The sequence below is a fragment of the Ambystoma mexicanum genome, chromosome 7q, assembly GCF_040938575.1.
Source record: "Ambystoma mexicanum isolate Mex_15411 chromosome 7q, UKY_AmexF1_1, whole genome shotgun sequence".
Lineage (NCBI taxonomy): Eukaryota > Metazoa > Chordata > Amphibia > Caudata > Ambystomatidae > Ambystoma > Ambystoma mexicanum.
In genome coordinates, this window is record NC_090941.1 from 749,342,345 (window position 1) to 749,366,454 (window position 24,110).

General features: G+C 46.6%; 1 protein-coding gene across 2 annotated transcripts in view; it reads right to left on the reverse strand.

The window, feature by feature from the left end:
• Positions 1 to 24,110, reverse strand: part of ATM (ATM serine/threonine kinase) — a 3,046,976-nt gene that overhangs the window by 2,123,202 nt on the left and 899,664 nt on the right. For both annotated transcript variants that reach the window (XM_069640412.1, XM_069640413.1), the window contains one exon: positions 10,703 to 10,828. In XM_069640412.1, the coding sequence (XP_069496513.1) occupies positions 10,703 to 10,828 (126 nt within the window). The remainder of the gene's footprint in view (positions 1 to 10,702; positions 10,829 to 24,110) is intronic.

Below are 24,110 nucleotides of genomic sequence, written 5' to 3' on the forward strand. Positions count from 1 at the left end.
CATCCAGGAGCTGGGTTTGAAATGGGGGGATGAATCCTCTTAACCCCTTCCATGAAAGCCTTGATAACTGGCATTTTCCACCACAACACCTGTTGTGATGACATGTAGGGTGAGAGCCGCTAGATGAACTTTCAGGGAATAAAAAAAAAAGCCTGAATCTAGTAAGTAAGTCAGGTACAATACAATGTGAGTAGGAGCGCAGTCAATGGGATTGACGCCCTTGGCATTACACCAGATAACAAAGCGTTTCCATTTACTGGAATAGCAATATCGGGTGTTGGGTTTCCTCGCTTCCCTGAGTATGTCCATACATCTCTGAGAGAGTTGAAGGTGTCCGAACTCTATGACCTCAGGATCCAGGCCGCTAACTTCAGAGTTAGCGGGTATGGGTGCAGTGTTTATCCCCTGTCCTGAGATAACATGTTGTACGGGCAGGACAGTTTCATAGGAGGGGAGAGGGACATCTCCATCAGATAAGAGAACCAGGGTTGGCAGGCCCACATGGGAGCCACCAATATCATGGTGACTGGTTCCTGGTGCATCTTGTTCACAATCTTGTTGTGCAAGGGAGTCGGGGGGTGGGGGTGAAGCGTAAGCAAATTTCAGTGACCATGCTATCCAGAGCCCATTCCCCTTGGAGCGGTTGTGTAGGTACCTGGAGGCATAATCTTGGCATTGAGGGTTCTCCAGAGTTGCGAATAAATCGATCTCTGGGACACCCAATTCTGCGAAAACGTTGGAGATGATGTCTTCGTGTAGTCGCCATTCATACTTTACGGGCAGTGGGAAGTCTCTGCTGAGCACGTCTGCCAGAAGATTGAGTTCCCCTGGAACGTGTTGGGACAAAAGGTACATCCTGTGTCTGAGAGCTCATATCCAAAAGTTTTGGGACAGCTTGGATAGCCCTGGAGAGTGTGTGCCCCCTTGTTTGTTCAAGTAGTACATGGCTGTGGTGCTGTCAGTAAAGATCAGGACTGCCTTCCCCTGTAACTGTGTCTGAAAGGCTTTCAGTCCTTTGAATACTGCTAATAGTTCCAACAGATTTATGTGGTTGGACACTACTTGTGGGGACCACACGCCGTGCGCCGTCTGCTGAAGCAGGTGAGCCCCTCTTCACCCCGTGAGAGATGCGTCATTCGCGAGAGTGGCTTTTACTGCAAGGGTGGTGAAGGTTTTCCCCTTCAAGAGGTTTTCCCTCGACCATCACTGCAAAGAGAGAACGAGGGCTGGCGAAATAACTACCAGATGTCCCCTATGTCCGCTGGCCTGACACCACTGGCTGTTAAGCCACTCTTGCATGGGACGCATGTGCAGACGCGCGTAAGGAACTAAGTAAATGCAGGACGCCATCATTCCTAACAGTCGCATGGCCTTGCGTACCGTCACTTCCCGACTGGCTACATACTGAGGGATCTGAAACAGCATGTTTTGAACCCTCTCGTTGGAGGGGAAGAGGAGGCCGTTTTTTGTCTGAATTAGAACCCCTAGAAACTGTTTGACCTGACTGGGGTCTAGGCTGGATTTCTTCTTGTTGATGGAGAATCCCAGACTGAATAAGAGGTTGATTGTCTTCTGAGTGTTCAATAGGCATGTTTCATAGGACTCCCCTGTTATGAGCCAGTCGTCGAGGTAAGGGTAAACTGGGACAGATAGTCTGCGCAGGTGTGCTGCCGCTACTGCCAGTACCTTTGTAAACACCTTCGGTGCTGAACAATGCCGAAGGGGAGTACCTTCAACTGATAGTGCTTGTCCTCTATCATGAACCTTAGGTATTTTGTGTGCGGTGGCAACATTGAAATATGAAAGTATGCATCTTTCATGTCCAGTGTTGCCATGTAATCCCCCTGTTTCAACAGTGGGATTACTTCCTGTAGAGTGACCATACAAAACTTTTGAGGCTTGACAAAACTTGTTCGCTGGGTGCAAGTCTAGCACAGGGCGCATGGCAAGATCCTTTTTGGGTACAAGGAAGTACACTGAATAAATATATTGTTTACCTGTAGAATAGGGACGACTTCTATGGCGTCCTTCCCTAGAAGGGTCTGCACCTCTTGCAGTAGGATCCAGTGTCAGGCGTCTTGATCTTGAGGGTCTAAATTGGGGTGGTCGTGCAAATGCTATACAGTACCCGTGGGCGACCGTCTTGAGTACCCACTGGTCTGTTGTTATCCCCTCCCATGCAGTAAGGAAAGATGTTATATGCCCCCCAACCGGGGTGGCATGGGAGGGGACCTGGATCCGCAGGTCATTTCTGACTAGAGGCTGGAGCGCCTCTGGGGTTGGAACCTCGTCCTCTACCTTTCCCACGCTGCTGTCGTATGGGTGGATAAGTGGTGGAGGTATTAGACCCTTGGCCCTAATTCCAGTTTCCTGCATTATACTGGTTCTGGGGGAAACGAGATTGCCCACAGAAGGAACAGCGGGAGCTGCTTCCTCTCTGAAGAGAGGTTTTCTGGGTAATCTGTTGAAGGGACTGGAGTGTTTCATGTTCTTTCTTGGCCGTTTCAAGAGCATCGTCCACTGCCTTGCCAAACAGGTTGGTCTCCTCAACGGGTTTGTTAATCAGTGCTGCTTGGGTCTCTGGCTTGAAACCGGAGTTCCTCAGCCATGCATGTCTCTTGAGTAAGGTACCTTGTGCCAGGGTTCTCGCCAGCGTCTAGAGTGTTTTTGAACACATTCTGGTTCACCAGCTTGCCTTCGGAAACTATGGCGAGTAACTTGATCCGTGTAGGTTGTGGCACTTCCGGAAGGCCTTCTTGCAGAAGGTTCCACTGGACGCCTGCATAGCTGGCCAATAGTATAGTGTTATTGGCTATACGGGTGGAAAACGCAGCAGCAGTTGTTACCCTTTTTCCCAGTGCATAAAGTCTCTTGGACTCCTTATTGGGTGGTGCCTCTCCTGTAGACAGGGGAACAACAGCCCGTTTTCTAGTAGTGGTAACCACTAAAGAATCTGAAGTGGCATGACCCTTGATGTAGGCAGGGTCAGTCGGAGAAGGCCGAAACAGCTTCTCCACCCTAAGGTTCACCACCCTGGTCTGGGCTGGCGTCAACAATGAAGGTGCCAATCTCCTCTTGATTGAGTTCAACAAAGGGATGGCCTGGCTGGTTGGAGGTTTTTCTTTGAGTATATCCTCAAATCTGAATCAGAATCTGGTAAGGCATCTTGAGTAGCAATCTGAAAATGGCCAGCTGCCTTCTTCAAGATGGTGTTGAACGCCATCTGGTCATCCACTGGGGAGGCTTGGCGAGCCGGAGTGAAGGGAGGGGAATCTATGCACAGGACATCAGGGTCCTGGGTGGGAGTAGGGGACGTTCAGGGTTGAGCATTAACCTGACGACTGTCTTCCCAATTGTCCATTAAACCGGTCTGATCATCCACATTGTAGTTTTCCAGAAAGGTGCCATCCTCATCCTGATCATAAGTGTCCATAACATCATCCTCTGTGAGGACACAGGTAAACTCCTAATGTGGATCTTCCAAGGTCCTTTGAAACTTGTATACAGGCATAGAAGCAAAGTCTTCTCGAGGCTTCTTTGGAGTAAGGGTCTCAGAATAGGAGACACATTTTTCTAATCTGTCCATGCATCCCTCAAATTTCTCCCTGGTCCATGAGGATGAACCAGAGGAGTGCATGGGAGGAAAGGGTTCATCTTCTTCCCTGTGACGTTGAGATTTGTCTTCTTATGTGCCCGACAAAGGCACAGGACTCTCAGCATAGTCCTTGCAGGGTTCAGGGCGCTGTGGCATCTCTTTCAGCACGTCTCTAGGCCGTTCTTTGTGCTTCGCCACCTCCTTCGACCGTTTCTTCAGTCTAACTGCCAAAGTAATCCTTGCGATGCTCTCGCCAATGGTCGGAGAATCTGGGCTGTCTACCGGCTGAACTGCAGGCTGAGCGGTAGATTTCGACGCCACTGAGTGAACCGGAGGTTGAGCAGTGGATTCTGACGCCACTGGGTGAGCCGGAGGCTGAGCGGTGGATTTTGGCACCATGCAGGCCTTAAGCGGCATCTGCGCGTCCTCCTGGAGCATCTGTGTGTCTTTTAGTGTTAACGCCCTTTACTTTGGATTGCCCAGTCGCAGGTTGCGACTGCGGTTGCGGGGAAGGCTACCGATCATGCCGATCAGAGGGTCCCATCGAAGATTTCGACAGTTCCTTTGGCGCTTTGATACGCTTCGACAGTGCCGCCGAAGCAGAACCTTGGGTTGTGTGTTTGGTGTTATGATCATGTGCGCCCCTGTTGCCAGGTGTTTTCCCCGTAGAGTGACTCGCGTCAAGCCTGGTGGGGTCAGGGACGGGCGTCGCGGACCGAGAGCAGTCCGCCGTTAGGTCAATGGCTTCTGACACAGAGGCCTGGTCATCGCTAGTTCCCCCATCACTTTAGGCCGTTGCAACAGCGGGGGAAGAACATTCGGCCTGCAACATGCCATAGGCCGCCCACCGCTTCAAGCAGCGGTCCTTAAGCATCTTAGGGTGCAGGAGACTACAGGCCGTGCAACTCGCTTCGTTGTGGTCGAGGGGAAGACAGTTGTTACACCGAGTGTGTTTGTCTTTCCACGGATATTTGGCCCAGCGCGAGGGACAAAATCTAAATGGCGTCTTTTCCATAGCGAAAGACAGTTATAGCGATGACAAAACCCAGGGAACAGAGGGTGAAAGAGGAAAGGCATACTTGTAAAGACTATGTCCACCCCGTCCCCACTCTCCCTACTGTGTAGGCCGGCCAGAAGGCCCGGCCAAATGGACGGCAGCACCGCCGGGATCAACAGGCATCGAAAGGCCGCAGCAGTATTCGTCTGCGTTGTTTCACAGGATTCAACTGTCGAAGTGACTGTGATGCTGGAAATGCATCGGAGGGACAGGGCCTCCGTATCCTTGTCCTTTACTGCCTTTTATCGTGTGTTCTGTCGTGTTTTCCGTGCAGGAGTTCATGTGGGACTCCTGGCGGTGCAGCTCTCTCTTTTGGTTAACAGACCCATGGGATACCCTTATGGCACCCATGGGTGGGGGCACAACCCTGTGCCCCTAGTGTATGTTATTGGGCACCTGTGTGTGGCCCACAGAGCAGGGTACGGGCTGGTGGCAGCTCCGTGCTGAATTGACTGGTGCCCTGAGGGTCCTCCATTTTGGGATGCCCAGGCCCTGTCATTGGAATTGGTAGATTCCTGATGGAGACAAGATGGCCCCCGTGGCCTCTTGCCTTCCATCGCCTGTTACCTTGATCTTCCCGAAGTCCCGGGAAGCCCTGACTCTGTCCCTTCCCCCTGACTGGCTGTTGGGTGGAAGTTCCATATATGGTAGTGTGTGGAAGTGCCGACCAGACTGGCTGGAGCCTTCCAAACGACCGTATGTTGTGGGTACACCTGTGGGTGGGACCTGGGTGAATGGAGTATGTGACGAATACGCATTCTGTGTTGTGGATGTCTAGTATCTGGTGTTTGACACAATGACTGAGACAGCCCTGCCCGAAACTGGTATGAATGCAGTGTGGAGTGTTGAATGGCTAGGTACTTTTCCCAATACACATAACTTGTTGTGAGTGTCTGGAGAGAAGTGAATGGCCTGAATGCACTATGCACCCGATTGGCTGACTGCCTGCATGAATGCCCTTCTGACCGATTGGTTGCCTGAGTGTGACCCAGCGGAATGAATGGGAGATCAACTAGTATATCTGGGGGCCTAACACTGCCAGAATTCGTGTTCAGAAGCTAAAGTCCACTACGACGAGTAACTGGAGTAAACCTGAAGCTTAACCTTGAAGCCCTGCTGGAAGAGAAGTCTTGCTGCTACTCTACTTCATCAATCTGAAAGCTGCTGTGTCTCCAAGGACTGACCCAGAGAGGACCTGGTAAGGCGCCCTCTTCCCGAGCTATGAGGGACCATCGTACACCAGCTGATCTTTGATAAAAGCTCCCTGGTAGACAGACCTATGACAGGCTGCCGACCGGAGACGGGGACCGCCGCAGAATCCCAAAGAGAAGCGCCCGGACTGTTGTCCACCACCGTCGATGACCGCCGTCGCCGACCGGAGCTGCCATGCTCCCATTGCCTAAGAACTCTTGATCCCGCTGGAGAAGGCAAGGCCGTCGACAGGCAGAGGGGTATCCGCCAGTGGGTTTCCCACCACCCAAAGACCTCAGAGACGCTGACGACTCGACGCCCTTGCTGGGCCACAGTTCTTCAAACTCTTTGCGGTCCAGAACTATCGACATCAAGGTGCCCCGCACGCCTCTTCCTCGCAGGAAGTGTACGTTCCCTCGTCAATGAGCACCGCTAGGAACGAAGCTGCCACTTCACTGCCGTAGTTCACCCTGTTCTCCGTCAGACGTTCGACGACCCGTGACTCCTGCCTTAAAGGGAGGGCACTCAAGAAGGGCCGTTGATTCCACGACGAGGAACGCTACAACACCAGGTACTTTGGGGTTGCAGAACTATTGGCAAGTCTTGTGAACAATAAATGGACTGGGCTTGAGATATATCTTTATTATACAGGTTGCCCAGGTGGGGGGGGGGGGGGGGGATCTCCACACAGAACTGTGTCTAGATATAGGGGCCAGTATTCTGCCAATTGTTCTAACCAACTGCTTTCCTCTTATATCTATTGTTGGTTTCCTTTACAAACTGATTTGTGTGACATTTAACCGTACAGTTGGTGCACTTTAATGAGATCTAATAGTAATAGTGGTACCATGTAGAACTGCATATTTGCCATTATAGATAACCGAGTACAAAGTGAGTTATTGTGATATTGTACATAACCTTGAATATTAATTATATAAAAGACTGTGTTTTAACCAATACAGTGTGCGGACATTCCTTTGTGGGTGCTTGGGGACTACACTGTACTTAAGAACCAGCCTGCATCACCTCCTGAGAAGCTAGGCCTTGATTGCTCGTCCATTGCTACCACAATAGAGAATCTTGGCTGGGGTCCTCTGTGCCTCTCCTCTACCATATAGAGAGCAGGAGTACAGACACCCCCCTCCAGTCTTTACAGTGACTTAATGGGAATAACGACAAAGTCGATAATAATGACAATAACGCTATCTGGTTTATAGTGATAAAATCGAATGACAATGTCGAAAGTCATAATGTCTATTAAAAAAAAGTCGAAAAAAATGCAGAATTTCTATTTTTGTTTGCTTTTTGTTCAAAATGGGGGGGGTCCCCCCCAGCCCCTCTCCCTTTTTTTTTGTTTCACCCCTTTTTTCTACTCGCAGAAACCAAAAAAACATGTAAATAAAAAAATAACATTTGGAAAAAAAAATGTCGACATTTTTTTTCGACATGACTTTCGACATAATGTTTTCAACTTATTCACTGACAACCACGCTATCTCTATGTAACAGCTCCGCATTAGGGCAACCAGTAATCTGGGCGGAAAAAAACAATCTGAGGGACCTCGGCACGTGAGGGATTTTGGGTACACTACAGGTCACGGTAGGGATAGTGTTACAGACACGCCTATGCCGACGTCCTCTTTCGATCCTTGAAAGACAAGATGCAATACTCTGCGGTTACCACTGGATGTCGGATCATATGCACAGCATGTGATTCTAAGCAGATTAAGAAGCATCAGAAATAATTATATAATCTCAATAATCGTTCCAATCTATAAAAAGGGTGATGCCACCTCCCCTAATAACCATCGACCTATAGCGCTGACTGATGCTGCTGCGAAGATTTTCTCTATCCTCATTTTACATGAGCTTGAGAAATAAATCTCTGCACATGACACCTATTCTAAATATCAGATTGGTTTCCGAAAAGGAATGAGTACGGCTTTAAATGCCACCATAATCTCACATCTTCTCACTCATATTAAGAACAAGGATGCTCTCCCAGTATACATGGCCTCATTGGATATGTCGGACGCTTTTGATTGCGTAATTAGGAATCTCCTATGGAATAAAATGACCCTCCTTGGGATTCCCCATTCCTTAATCTATTTGATTTCACTACTCCATGAGAACACCTCCTACAAAGTTAAAATACATCAGGAGGGTGCGATGACCAAATCTATTCTGACATATGTAGGCTTGAAACAAGGGTGCAATTTAGCGGCCACATTATTCAATTTATACCTTTGTGTCATTCCTTAGTTCATCCAGGTCACAAACACATTTTCTGTTAAATTTGGTGTAATTCGTCTGCATTGGATTGTCTTTGCAGACGATATTATTCTGTTTGACTCCAATCCTTTTGGACTCCAAAAGAAACTTCAAATCTTCGAAAATTATGCACATATGCATAATCTTAGACCTAACTCCTCAAAAACTAAGATCATGGTATTTACTGCAGGCATAAAACTGAAACCTTACAGATGGGTGATAGAAGGCGCTTTTATTGAACAACCTTTAAAACGTATCTATCTTGGTTAAAACTTGAGCAAGGTTTCATACGTTAGGATGTGGAGTGACAACCTTAATGAGAAATCTAGACCACTACTGTCCCAAATGAAAGTAATCTACGCTAAAAACTGCAAATATTTAATTGTACCTTTGATTGACTTCTTCACCTTGAAAGTGGTTTGATATTAACCCACAACTCAATTCTCTTCAAGGTCATTTAATGAAGTCTGCACTTCATCTAGCACCATCCATTCCGAATTCAGTAATCGGACACAAATTATGTCTAATTTCGTTAGATTCCAGATTCACGTGGAGGGTGTTGGGTAATTTTGCTAAAATAGTGGATCTTCCTAGAAATTCTTTGTATCAGGATCTTCATGCAATGCTGGCTGGCTGGCAATGGTCCGAGGTCCTTTTCTGTGTATTCCAAAAGGATGCAATTGATATTAGACAATCTAGGGGTTACGCTTATGAAATGGACTGGATCAATACCATTTAGGACTTAAGCAAATAAATCACATATACGGAGTATGCAAAATGTTTTAGAAAAAGGGATTTAGGCTGTTCCAATCTAACCTTCATTTCCGTGTAGTTCTGCTCGTACTTTATTCATGCGCTTTAGACTCAAAGTGAGAGGTTCGCACATTGGACAAGAGATAAAAGGTACCAAACCAGTGCTACAATATAAATTCCCAGATTGCGAGGAACCTAAGGAGACACTTAAGCATTTGGTACTGGAATGTCCATATTTTAGGGATGTAAGAACGAACCTTCTGACTAGATTTGTGAATATAAAGGTAAAAGATTCCTATGAACTTCTCTGGGCGAGAATGATGTGGGGGGAGCACAGGCCTCTTGTGTTTTCCCTAATACAATTACTGAAAACAATTGACTTAGCACTACTAATATAGGAATGCACTGATGTGCTATGAGCCAATAGTCTAGCTCATTCTATCTTGTGCCAGCATTGGGCTTTCCTTCTAATGTTATGTAAGACTAATGTGAGTTTGTCTTAATGTCGTACTACTGAGGCCTCTTTTGCACATTTGCGTGTTTTGCACAAAAAAAAATGCCCTGAAGTGAACATACTTGAACTTTGTGTTCTGATATAGCTAATATATGCTGTTATTACTAATTTAGGAAACCTCATGATGCTAGCTTGTTTAAGTTGCACTTTAGAGGCTTTCCTTGAACATTTACCTGTTGTTCACATATCATCGCACCTTGGAGTTTTTTGCAAACTCGTGTGATTTGCACAAAATATGTGAAGCACATGTGAATTATATGTTAGGATACATCTTAATGTATGTTATTACCACTGATCTATGTAATTTTAGGTTTTAAGTGAGGCTACAATTATGTGCCTGTATGTTCTATGTTGCGAATCTGGGATTTTAACTTTTTTTCTTTAAATTAATCTGTGTGTTTCAAAATTGTCCATGTATATAAAGATGTTTTGTAAAGGTTTTTTTTTAAACCATAAACACATTTAAAAAAAAAAAGACTATACATTCAGATCTTTCCATGGTCCTTAAGGAGGTAGCAAAGAAACAAAAAATATCTTGGCAGCAAAAGCGGGATATCTTGGCCTTACGTGAAACTCACGCAAGAGAGAATCGAGACTACTGCTTGCAGCGCGATTTAGGCCAAGGAGCGGATTACGATACTGGAGGCCTATACCCGCAAATCAATGAAGCCACATGGCCTATTTGGAAAAGAAAGTTTAACATTAAAATTGAAAATGAAAGATCCAGATAGTACCACAGTTTCACAATCGAGGTCCAGAAGATGGAAATTACTGAAGTCAATAAAAGCAATCCAAAGGGAATGTTAAGAGTACAGTACCCACAGTGCTGAACACATAATCAAGACATGGCATTAATAAGAAGCAATGTTTATGTAATAACATTTGCAATAAACAATATTTCATACTTAAATGTAGGAGGACCACCTTCACCTTTGCTCCCACTAAAGTCGTGTGCTATCCTAAGAATTTCACAAAATGGACTTGTATGTTTTAATTACATTTTACCATACAAATGCAATTTATGCAATTTAATATCCAATTTTGCAATTCAACATTCCCTACTGAACAAGGCATCTTCATAAAAAGGCCTTGAAAGACATTTCATGCTACAAACTACCCATCTTCAATCACAAATACATATGTCTTATTATAAAAGTACATTCTACCGAAGAGAAACAAATATGAAAAAAAAAACAAATATTTGTTGCGCTTGTGTTTTAAAATACCCAAATGGGAAATAAGTTCACAAATTGTTATAAAGGAGTGTTGCATGATTCATGGTGGCGTATGTAAGAGAACCAGAACCGTATGGTCAGACCTACCTTTGCTTTAATGAACAGCTCAGTTTTACAGGCATCCTCTTCGGATAGTATACCAGCATAGCAAAAATAACCCAAGACACCAGTCAGGAGGATGGCACATCGAATTATTCTTTCTGGAGGGGTTGTCTTAAATAAAAGATGTCAGAAACATAGATTAATATTACATCAAAAACTTGTATCACTGTGGATTACAATACATGTAGATGAAGGGGGAAAAATAGGATACTGAAATCTAGGAGTGCCCGTTAACCCCTACACTTAACCACTCGTGTAAAGGTCATAGGAACCTAGATAAGTACAACATTTTCATTGCATTTGACAATGTGTTGACATTTCAGGAGAAAGGGAAGGCTGGAGGGGGGGGGAGACAGGAGAGGGGGAAACAGGAGAGTGGGGAGAGCACAAATGCGGAATAAAAGTAGGGCGAAAGAGATGATAATGAGTAATCATATTTGAAAATCAGTTCAAATGAGTACATAAGAACCAGAATGCCTCCCATTTGAACCTTTTAACTACCCATGCATTTGAGGTGCAGTCAATATGGTAGATGGGTGACAGCAGACCTGTGAAACTAAGGCTGGCACAGAGTTAGTTGACAGTTAAAATGAAAAGGGATTGCAGGAAATGAACATGACACGCGGGGACGTCTGATCACTCTTCAAACGTCTTAAACCCTACACTGAACATACAAAGCCCCCATGTGGAGCACAGAGAAAAGACATTGCTGGTTGTGACAATTCAAAGGATCTTGTCACTTCTCCCCAGAAAGAAGTCCTTCTTTGAGAGGCTATGGAGGTGAGCCCGCTATGCAACATTCCGCCTAGGAGTGGCGGTAAGCGGGATCTCCCAGGGAGAGATTACCCATTTGGAACTACCTAAATCCCTCTATGAAGAACCATTGAAACCATGAAGGCTTCAGGAGAAACATCCTCTACAAGTCAATGTTGTTATTGTAATGCCACTTCAACTTGCCATCAGACAAACATACTGATCAGAAGAAAAAGATACCAGAAATTAAGAGTACCCATTGCTTGGCAGCCAACCATACTGGGACTAAGAAGACTGAGCGAGTAGGAGTGCTCATGAGAGGGAGACACAGGACTATGGTTCTATGGTTCACTCTTACTCTCCTGCTTCTCGCCCATAGCACCGGATGAGGTCGCTAAATAAGTCCTCTCTATGAAAGTCTCCAAACAAGTGCTCCCCTGCTCCTCCAGAACTATCAAGGACAACATTGCCTCCTTTGCTCCAGCCCTGAGTGATTTCTGCAATCACTCCTTTGCCAGTGGCTCCCTCCCACTACCCCTCAAGAACTCCCTTCTGCACCCTCTCCTCAAAAAGCCTTGTGTTGACCCTTCCTGCCTGGCTAACTACTTCCCTATCTCCATTAAGCCCTTCCTGGGGTAAACTCTTGGAGAAGCAGGTCATCTCCCAACTGATCCACCACACGGAATCGGTTGGTTGTCTCCACTACCACCAGTCTGGCTTCAGAGCAGCCAGAGGCCCAGAAACTGCTCTCTTGAACACCTGTGAAGACTTTCTCTCAAATCTCAATGCTAGCTCTCCTTCCATCCTCATCCTTCTTGATCTTCCTCTGCCTTTGACACCGTCAATCTCCGTGATACCCTTGGCATCACTGACCTGGCACTGGACTGGTTGACCTCCTTCCTCTCCGACCGACTGTGTACGGTTCAACTAGGCCCTTTTCTCTCCTCTATCACACTTTCCACCTGCAGCATATCCCCAGGGCTATATCCTTTCACTGTGGCTCTTCAACATCTAGCCTTCTGGCTCAGTCTCCACACTGCCAGTGTTATGCAGACAGCATGCAGCTCTCCTTCTTCAAGATTCCCTCCACTGCCTCCTCTTCTTCCCCTCTCATTCCTGCCTGACTGCTATTCAGGCATGGTCGCTGCTAACTATCTCTGCCTTAATGCCAGTAAGATGGAGATCCTTCTAATTGGGACCCTTGCTCCCCCCTTCCCTCCTACTCACTGGCCGCCCTGCATGGGGCCCTTTCCCTCAACCTCCTGTGAAGCTAAAAACCTTGGCGTCATCAGAGGCATTCTCCCTTCTCTCACCTTCCCCCAGAAACTCATCGTCTCCAGAGGTCTGGTCCTCTCTAGGCTAGACAACCGCAACAGCCTCTCCCGCAATCTTCCTTTATCTTCCCTTTGCCCCTTCAACTAATCCAGAATAGTACTGCAAGAATTATCCTTGGTCTGAAGCCTAGGGACTGCATCTATCCAGCCCTAAAACGGCATGCAGCTCTCCTTCAAGCTTCCCTCCACTGCCTCTGCTTCTTCCCCCCTCATTCCTGCCTGTCTGACTGATATTCAGGCATGGTCACTGCTAACGATCTCTGCCTTAATGCCAGTAAGATGGAGATCCTTCTCATTGGGACCCCTGCTCCCTCCATCCCTCCTACTCTCTTGCCGCCCTCCATGGGGCACCTTTCCTCACCCTCCTGTGAGGTTAAAAACCTTTGCGTCATCTTACACTCCTCTCTACTCACACCGCGGACCTTGCCAAGAAGGCCCACTTTCAGCTGCACCTCCTCAGAGGCATTCTCCCGTCCCTAACCTTTCCCCAGAAACTCACTGTCTCGAGAGCTCTGGTCCTCTCTAGGCTAGACTACTGCAACAGCCTCTCCCTCAATCTGCCTTTATCCTCCCTTTGCCCCTTCAACTAATCCAGAATAGCACTGCAAGACTTATCCTTGGCCTCAAGCATAGGGACTGCATCTATCCAACCCTAAAATCTCTCCTGATGACTGCAAGGATCAAATTCAAGACCCTCTGGGGCTGGGACCCTGCTACATCCAACTCACTCTCCCCAAATACCTCCATGCTAGAGCCCTTCAGTCTTCTAGCTCCATCTCTCTGCAGATCAGACACTTCTCTGAGCAGAGAGTGGGGGTAGATCTCTCTTCCGCAGGAGTCGCCCTCTGGAATGGCCTCCCTGTCCCTCTCAGGCTTGAGCCAGATCTCCTGAAGTTCTGGAAGCTTCTCAAGACTCTCCTTTTTCTCTTCTTCCTTCCCTCTCCCCTCCCCTGCTAATGCCCACCTTTGCCATATTGAATGACTGCCTGTTCCCTTCTGAGTCCTACAGTGCGCCAGGTCTTCCTCGCCCAGTCTACCCCAGTATCCTGGTCTCCATGATCCCACACCCAAACCTGCACTTGCTCTTCTGGTCCTCCTTCCCCCGACTAGCCTGGTGCATCCCTACCGAGTCTGGTCCATCCCTGTCCCTGCACTTATTATGTGGACCTCACTCAGTACAGTGAGCAAAAAGCGATGGCTTCAGACTCAAAGTAGGAAAAAACCACAGAACAGGTCGTCATGCCATGAATTTTCTAGAGAGGGGCACCTGCTACCTTTTTTGAGTCTTTGCAAGGAACTTGGGGGCTGGTCACCCTGAGTTACCTGGGGAACCCAGATGTGGACCCCTTGCTCAGACAGGCACTGCTCCACCTCACCAATGAGGCCCAACAAGGCTGAAACATGTGTCTGGGGTTGCTGTCGGTACTCTTATTCAAAGGAGGTTTGCCCAGACTTTCGGTGCTATAATGCCCTTGTGGGCGGGACAAAGACTGATATGCAAATGGGTAGTCCTCCTTTGTGAAATACAGTGAGCAAAAAGCGATGGCTGCGGACTCCCAAAGTGGGGAAAAAAAACAGAACAGGTTATCATGCCATGTTCTTTCTAGAGAGTGGCGCCTGCTAACTTTTTTGTATCCTTGCTCTCCGCATCCCCTGGCACTTGCCTACCTGGCCTCCGCTTAGCACTCGCCTTGCTCCAGGGCACCTTCTTCCCCACCCATCACCCCCCTTGCACTTGTATGCTCCTCGCTGCCTGGACTTCCCTTCCCACCCGAGCGTTATCCCTTCCGCCCTGACGAGCAATCCCCCCCATCCCCACTCCCCTCCCTTCCTTCCTTCCTTCCTTCCCTGCACTTCTTGTTACAGCACAACCACGATCCAAATGACAAGGACTAGTAGGACTGTTATTGTTTTTTTCTTCCCTGTCCCCCCCCACTTTTTGTCTAGTTGTGCCTTGAAACACCATTTGCTGTACAGGCGATGCTCAATATATCTAAATCACTGGGTGGGCACTAGCACTTTCCCTTAGAGACACAAGGGCCAACATATGTAGTTGGTGGAGCCCGGGAGGTTCAAAGCTGGCGAGAGACCAGAGAGCCACGGGAAGTCCTAGGCAACCACGAGGCACCAGCAACTACAAAGCAGAAGAACCAGAGAGCAGAGAGCCAAACTGTGTATGCCCAAGAACGAGAATCGAGGCAGTGGCGTGACCTTGAAAAGGTGGACTGGCTGGCCCTCAAACAATGCTGAGACTACAAATGGAAAGGCTCTGCAAAGCCATGCACTGGTGCCAGAAGAGAGAAGGCGCGCTAGACGCGCAGAGGAGACAGGGGGCAGCCTGACCACACAGGAAGAACCAGTGATGCCAATCCATCAGAATAGAGGTAACGGGAGTGGCGGGAGACCCGGGAGGGGAACACGGAAGGAAGAGGCTCAGGGTACAAACTGTACTTGTCCCAGTGGTTGTGAATACCTTAAAGAAATTGAAGAGTACTAAGTGAAGAATACAAAGGGACTCATACTCGTCCAAGTGGTTGTGATTACCTTAAAGAGCATGAAGGACAGTTCATCAAGTCCACGGAGTGGCAGAAGCATAATCCAAAAACAGAAAGACATCTCGAGACACTGCAATAATCCGAAAGAGATAAGGGCCAAAATCCTATAATGAGAAACCAAGGCACTCTATTGAAAGCATTAAAGGGGAAGCAGCAAAAGTGGAAGAATCCGCTAGAAGAACTGAAGGATTTGACTCGCCAAGGACTATTTGCAAATAGAGTATTAAGACTGGAAGAAGCCTGTCCAGGAGAAGGGAGTCATTCTCCTGGACCCCTTGCTTTGATATTTAATTAGTGGTAGGGTTAGAATAGGATCACTACTTCACAGAGGACGGATCATTACTTTGGACTGCCAAACTGACGACAAGGCCCATAGTTAATGTTAGGTAGGGCAAACCTTTGAGATTGGGACAGATTGGCCTTTTTTAAAATTATTAAATAAATAAAATTTAAAATAAATTTTAAGAATGCCACCATTTGGTCCACCTCCTCCTCCTGACCTCCCACATGGTGCAGAGGCACCAGAGTGATCATAGAGAACAGAGGCAGCACTTGCTTTAGCGAGAGGATGAAACGGTGTGAAACGCGCAGATGACTTCTCTAGTCCATCAGTCAGGTAAGCCTTTAATATTGCCGGTGTTAATGCTTGCATTTATGTTTGGGATTATGTTATACATTAGTAGAGGCAGGCTCGGAAGTTGTACAAGGGACTTACCAGTTTTTGATTTAATGGTGATTAAAGTCTTATCTTAATGTAAAAAGCCACAAATCACAAACAAGTAGTTTCATGTCCTGAGAAAATAATAGAAAACTATAAATTTCTTGAGGCATGCTAACACGGACAGAGTTCCTACACGAAAGCTACCCACTGGGAAAAGACAGGGATGCTGAAACAAAGTTTTTCAGACGTAAATAATTGTACAAGCTCAAAATAAGAATGGGGATGTCACTACAGGGATCGAAATTAAGATTGGATGAGCAGGAGTTGAAAGCAGCTCCTGGGTATTGTAAGGATTGCATGGTGTCAAGAATAGACAGACACAAGTGATCACAGTTCAAGGGTGTTTATTAAACTGTATAGGTAAGGTGGCCAAAACACCTAATCTAAGCCTAAATCTAAGATCGGAGCAAGCTACGACCATCAAATCAAAATAAGGCAGTCCTAGAGGCGTCTTGTCAAATAAAAGGCCTATATTAAGAAAAAAAATCTATAGCTAATCCTTACGCTAAATACAAAACAGTGTGGATAGGGCTCATAAGAAATAAAGAAGTGTTCACAAATAATATGTCAGTATGCGGTAGTCGTGGTCTCCGTTGCCCACGTTTTGAGCACGGGACAAGGTGGAACTCTGGAGCGCAGCACACGCTTGAGACTCCCCATCATGAGACGACAGTTCGGTTTTCAGCTAACAGGATCTTTGATGGCCAAGTCTCTTGCCTTCGAGAGCCTGATGTATTGAAAATACCAACAAACAAAAGTTCCTGTCCATATACACGTTGGGTGATGGTTTCTCAACCCTGGATCCCCCTCTCCCAGGGTCAGATTCCTCAACAGTTCTTAGAGATATCAGGACCTTCAGAGATTAGGTTTCTGGCTCCCGATGACCTGATAGGTTAAAAAATAATAATGAAAAAGATACTTTCAAATGTACGTTGAGGTGATTATTCTTCACCCCAAGTCCCCTTCTTCCGGGTGCAGACCCCTCTCGAGTATCGGCCTCCCGGACGTATGGTTCACTCGGGCTTAAATTCAAAATTATTTCTTCTTTGCATTCACGTGTTGTTGGGGTGTGAGTTCCTAACCCCTGGGTCTCCCTCTTCCGGGCGCAGATCCTTCTCAACTGTTTGCCTCCCTCAGTCGGGTTCACTATGGCTTTCAACACAATCTTCTCTGCTTATATTCTTGAATCTTAATGTCTTTTCAAACAGTTCAAGGTGGACAACCCTCGGCCGGGTTCACTCTTGTCAACACATTGTTCTTTAGGACTTTAGACTTTGCCCCTTTCCATCGGCATCCCTCCTTCGGGTTCACTCTTGCCAATCTAACAGTTCCTTCTAATTTCTTGCGATATGAGATTCACTTGCCTTATTCACGTTCATCTGCTGGTCAAAGACTTTCGACTGTACAGAGGATTTTACTAGACCACCGTATGACCACTTTGACCCTCTTCCTGCCTTTCCCAAGGCCTTCTGGTACTAGTAGTTTCAACAATCTGGTAATCGCCCAGAGTTTCTCGAGTGAGCACCCAAGTGGTGCCTGGCTTATCTGAGACTGGCTTTCCCCTTTCACAATAACAGTTCTTTGTACGCTTTGCAATCAGCTGTTTGCTACTTTTATTCAACACAGTTCAGTTTCTTTATCGATTCTCCCCTCGACTCACTGGCTGTGATGAACCGCGGGGCTTTCTTCATATCGGGAGTCAAGGCCAGCACCATGGTAGCAGGCACCTCCCTCTGTCCAGTTTATCAGCATAGGCACGCTCTGTGTACCGTTGACTTCTGCTGCAACACACTTGTGCTATTGTTCGCGGTCTTGCGATTCCTTCCACGGAGGTTTCACAGGCCTTGGTCGGCAAGGGCAAGGTTGCTTCCCTCCGTGTCACCCTCTCGGTTTGCACCGTCTTTCTCCTCCTCGTGGATAGCTGTTTCATCGTGCGGTCTGCCTTGCTCGTATTGCGCTCCACCTTTTATCCCTGTGGGTAAAAGAAAGGGCATTCAGGTGTGTGTGATTCTGGTCGGTTCCCTGTCTTTGCCTGACCGTTGTGTCGGGAGCCGTCAGGTAAACAGCTCTAAGGTTAGTCTGCTGTCTTCCACGGGGTAAGAAAGTGTTTGTGTCAAAAGGGGGTTGGTAAATCCAGAAGGGTGAGATTGGTAGGGTTTGTGAAGCAAACGGGAATGACTGGGATTATTATCATGAAATAAACAAGGGGATTATGGAAAAAGTAGTGTTTTATCTGGACAGGTTGGGGGTGCGGGAAATAATCAGAGGGACGGGGAGGAGAATGACTGGGAGTATTTGGGTAGGACATAGGAAAACAGGATCTCTGGGAAAGGTAGTTTCCGAGTGTAACGGGGTGATCAGATTTTATCATGGGAGCTTCTTTGGGTGGAAGGGATGTAGAAGTGGAATAACCAAAAAGAATCTCAGGGACTTCGTCCTCCTCACCTTCTTCCTCTTCCCTTTGGGCATTCCCTCCCGACTCCCCAAGCATAATCCTGGGTTACCCTACCCAAGTGATGCTCACTCGCTCGTCTACCCCTAGGGTGGGATCTGAGAGGGCAAGTTCATCCCTGGCCACCTGAATAAGGGATTCCCGGGATCTACTTGGGAGAATACCCTCAGGTTTCTCACATTATCCAGCATTAATCTGTGACCAGGAGCTACCACTGGGAAACGAGGAGATAGTACATAGCGTTCCGCAAATCTAATTTCTGCATAAGAATCAAACTTATAATTATATCCATTATTTATTATCACATATGCTTTAAATGTTACGTAGATGTGTCTGAATATTGATTGATTGTCCCAAATACAATTCAAATGTTAAATGTTGAATTCACATAGATATGTCTGTTCAACATCAGTTTGCTTAGGGAGCCAAAAGTAGCTCCTGGTACCTGTTGGTGTCAAGCTAACCAGGCTCTTCCAGGCTGCATGCAGGAGCTAAATAGCTCCCAGCTCCCCTCAATTCTGAACCCTGCACTATGCATTGTTGGATGGGTGTTCAGTTTCTCATAGATAGCTCACTATCTGGCCCAGTAGCGCTCTATGCCATTGGGCCAATGGTGAAGATGGAGAGAACCTTAGCTTCATTGTAAGCCCCCAATACTGCAGGGCTTTTTTCAAAACTTCTGATCTTGCAGATAGTAAAAGGTGAAATGATCTTAGGTGGGGATTTCAAACCAGTTCTTTGTTCATTAACTGGATCATTCCAAAGAGTTAGCAGCCCACACCAAAGCAGACTTGGAGGAGCTCCTCCAAGATCCATTGAACGTAGTCAAACAAGACACTTGGCGTTCCCCACATGACCCCCAGAAGGATTATTCATTCTACTTGCACGCCCATTAGACTTACCAGATTCACATAAGAATGGACTACAAATTCTCACCTTTCACCCTTTGAGATGCAATTGAGAGGGCATCAACTGGTAACCTTAAATGTTCTGATCATTTCATTTATTAATGTTTCGCCTCCAGGGATACTTCAGAAAGTCTCGGTCACTCTCTCCCCACCTACTGAGAGATCCAGGGATTAATCGGCCTATTTCAGAACAGATTGCAAAATGAGTTGTGATGAATAACCCTTAAGACACCAGTCATAACAATTGGGATGCCTAACGGACCAATACGACGGAATCGTATATAAGCATAGGGGCAGCTAGACATAGTTGCGGTTTGGTGGACCATTTTGAACCCAGGCGGCATCATGCACAAAGTAACAGGTGCACAATCATCTGCGTACCAAGCTTCCATTACAAATAACTGATCTAACTTAGAATCAGTAATCAAATCCCAAATCTCACTAGAATGCTCACAGCAGAGCAGGCATTAATGAGTATTCCAAGCAGTGTAGTTTGTCCCTGAGCTCTAGTCTTCTGACCTGCCCCAGTATTTGTATGGAGTTGCGCTACAGTGGAGACAAGTAGAAGTGGAATAGGGAGATTTTCCACACAAGTTAAATTACTCGAGAGTTCAAATAGTCTTTATGACCTATTGGAGGCTTCTGTTCCACAGTTGCTTTGTGTAAAAGGAACAGTATGTTACCATTGCAATGTCCCACCAGTAGGGATGCACAAATGGTACGGTCTGCTGCAGAAGCTTACCTTTGTCATGATGCTGACAAGCCCACTGCACACACCTATCCCATAATGGAATTCATGTAGAAGATCAAACCTAAAATGTCTCAATAGAGCTAAAAGAAATATTTGTACTTTGTGACTAATCCAGGGAATTCCTCCCCTCCCCCCAAAGGGGAGCCAATCCCTTTGGGTCTAGGGAGGTGAGCCCACTTAGCTCAACACCCTTTAGGGGAAAGGGCAAGCGGGATCTCACTTGGGGGGCCCCGCCCCTTTAGAGGACAGGCAATCATTAAATAGGGATATACATTATCCTACCTTATCCCAAGCGCCTAACAGTTTTGTTGGCTGTGATAGTTATCTTGTATAATTACTTGCAACTTAAATGGCTGGTGCGCTTTCTGACCCATCCTTGACACGGTCATGGTCTCTGCAGAGATTGTGGGAGACAGTCCCACCCCCCTCGCTGTGTGACCTAATCAGCATTTCTCCAGAGGAGGTAGCCGGCGGAGCTAAAGAGGAGGAGAGACCTCCACCTGCGAGGTGTGGCAGGAGGAAGTGAAACCCCACCCAGTGTGAAGGATCCAGCGGCCGCCAAGCCCACGCAATGCAAAGTATCCTAACAAAGAAGCACAGCCCAGGAGACTGTTAACCAGTCAGAACGCCCAAGTGAGGGATGAAAGGCACAACGAGGAACCAAAGCACTGCAGGTACACATCAGTAACTGAGCGCCTGCTCTGTCAGACGCAGAACTCCAGGAAGAAACCAGAAAATAAGAGACTGTGTCACCCTACCTGCATGCCTGCCTTGTGGAACAGGAAACAAGGACAGAAGGTGCACGGTTGCTCCAGAGAGTCAGGAGGAGGTCAGAAAGGCGATATCAGATCCCAAGGTGGGGTAAATTAACCTAGACCCCAAGGTGGGGAGACCGAAACAAGACCCCAAAGCGGGGTGACAGGAGCCAAATCCCAAGACTGGGTAACCGAAACCAGACCCCCAAGCAAGGGTGTTAAACCCGAGACCCCAGGGAGGTGAAAAAAACAGGAGATCACTAACCGCAGAAAATATTATGTGATTCCTTGGCGCGAAACCCCTGAAGAGTCGCTGGAGGGGACTTACGAACCAGGAGGTCCCAAAGGATGCAGGAATAACAAAGACCATCCATCAAGTCTCTGGTAGGGGAGGGAGAATTAGACTAAAAACTGACTGATGTAGAACCAGAGGAGGGGAAGGTGGAAGAGACATTTGACGTCTTTACTTGAACTGTGCAACAGGGACAAGAACCCCTTTTTTGATGGAGAGAAGACATAGTGGGGTCAGAAAACAGCCACCATTTCCTTTGTTGGGCAAAGGCTCTTATTGTGCCTTTCATTTTAGGCTCTTGTGTTTTGTTTGCTTATAGTGGTAGGATCAGAAGTCAGGCTAGAATAAGTTTTCCATGAAATACAGAAACCAAAATGTCATCCTGTCCGTCTTCTGATTCCGACTTACCAAACTTCTAATATCGAAAAGGATAGACCATAGAACACAGTGTGGCTAAAAGAAACCTAGTCACATTAAAGTAAAAGCAAATAAATTCCTCCTCAGGTTGCAAATTGAGGCTATACAAATTGTTCACTTATTGTGTGTCATAAGTTGGTAATGGTAATACCTTTAGTAGACATCCATTATACAAAATTGTAGAAATGGTGCAGATGGGAGCACAGGTCACATAACTATTCTAATCTGGTCAGACCTCTGGTTAAAAACCTTCAGTTACATGGTTGGGACCAATTCAGAGGAGATATTGAGCCGCAAGTTGACATCGGACAGTAAGAAAGTGGTGGTAGGTAACTCACCAGATTTGTCCACACCCCAGAACAGATTTTACAATATAGCAATTGCGCTGTGTGGTAATTCAGAAGGAGGAGACAACCAGTTTTTGTCATTGTTGTGATTGTCACGCTGTGTGTTTTGTGGTAATTCTGACACCTGCTGGAGCCATTTCGAGTCTTTTCACTTTGGCTGTACTGGAGGCGGAGCAACTAATTAATTCAGTCATTAAAAAGCTACCCTTGAGCACAGGGCATGCGCAATGAGTCGCTCTGTACGTTTTGTGGTACTTGTGACACCTGCTAGAAGCCTGCTGCAGCCCTTTGCAGTCTTTTCACTGTGGCTGTGCTGGAGGCGGAGAACCAATTCCTTGACTCATTTAAAAGCTCCCCTTGAGAGTGGAGCGCGTGCAGTGTGTCGCGATGTGTGTTTTTCTGTGTTCTGTGGAACTGGAACCGTCTTCCCCTCCACATCCGTTCGATCTCATCCTATTCCTCCTTCCGCATGCCTCTCAAATCTTACCTCCTGCAATCACCATCATAACACCTGTGCTATCTCTTTCACGATGGTCCTATATCCCTTCCTACAGTTTTACTACCTCTCCCACCACGACCCCTTTCCAGTCGTGTAATACCATATTGCTCATGTAAATTGTTCTAATTACTGTTTTCCGATACTTGATTCATTGTTGTTAATTCCGGTTATGTATTCTTTTTTGTCCTTATGTAAAACGCTTAGGAGTAAAGCGCTATATAAAACCTAATAAAATACAAAATACAAATCTGGACTCACGGCTCAGTGCTCCACTATTAGGCTCTGAAAAGCAGCAGCCCCTGAAGGAACGCAGCAGTGTATGGGGAAAACACGACTTTCATTCAAAGGAACACTCAACCAAAGCAAGTAGGGGACAGTGTATTGTATTTTATTTTGTATCTTTGCCTTTGGTCCTTATTTAAATTATTGCTTAACTCCAGTTAACTTGACTGACTAACTGCTTTTGTCCGGCGACTTGAATCTCAGATATTACTACACAGTTCTATTAAAATTGGAAAAACGTCACTAACTGTATTCAAAATGCTTCTGGCTTGCGAAATAAGGCAGGTGGAGGGTGCCTTCTTCAGTATCTGGCAAAGCTGTAGGCCCGGGTGCAGGTGTGGACAGGACCTGCCCTCTGGTTATAACAGCAGCACACCCAGCTAATGCCAATTCTAATCCTAATCCTAGTAACAACATCACGAAAGCGCCAATTCATAACCCAAAGCCATTCTTTGCGTCTGACTTGGATAAACAAAATAAGATTTATAACGTGCAGTCACTTGCCACTACTCCGCAGTAAGAGGAGGTTAAACTGGACTAGGAAAACAAGGACTTAACTGCAGAATGGTCACATGGAAGTCAAGGAACTGTAAATTTGGACTGGAATAACAAGGACAGCAGTGTAGACAGATAACAAGGAAACTTGGAATCTAAAGCCAGGTAACACATGCACTATGGGCATAGAACAAGGTACTGCAGATAATAGGTGGTAGAGAGCAAGGGGCTGCAGACACGGAACAGACGACTTCAAGCAGGGGCGCAGGGCTGCAGTACAGGTAACACAGAGGTGCAGGGCTGCAATGCAGAGAGCAGAGATCACTGGAACAGGAGCAGGTTCTGGAAGAAACAGTACACAGCAGAAATCCAAGGATCAAAGCACAAGGGGCTGGGAGCGAACTCAATGCAAGGGCCTTGTGCTCCTACAGGCAGCTGCTTAAATACTGACCTACCCTGTGCTGAAGCAGGCTCATTAGGAGCACCTGGAGCAGCACACCTGAAGGTAATCTGCGTCATCCTTCTCTGGTCCTGGGAAAGTGAAAGCAGCACTGATCTCCAAGGCTTCTGGGATTGTAGTTCTAAGACTGGCTGCATAGGAATAACCAGGGAATGAGAACTGCCACAAGGTGTATTATGGGATGTGTAGTTTGTGAATTATGCAATGAAGTACCAAAGTCTTGCAAACAGAAAGTAAAGACAAAATTATTAATAGGTATTTTCCTGGGAGGATTAATGAGATGAATGAGTCCCAAATAGTCCACAATCGGTACCAATTGGTGCTCCAGTGGCACAGTCGTGACAGCAGATTAATAAGAAGTATTGTTATTTC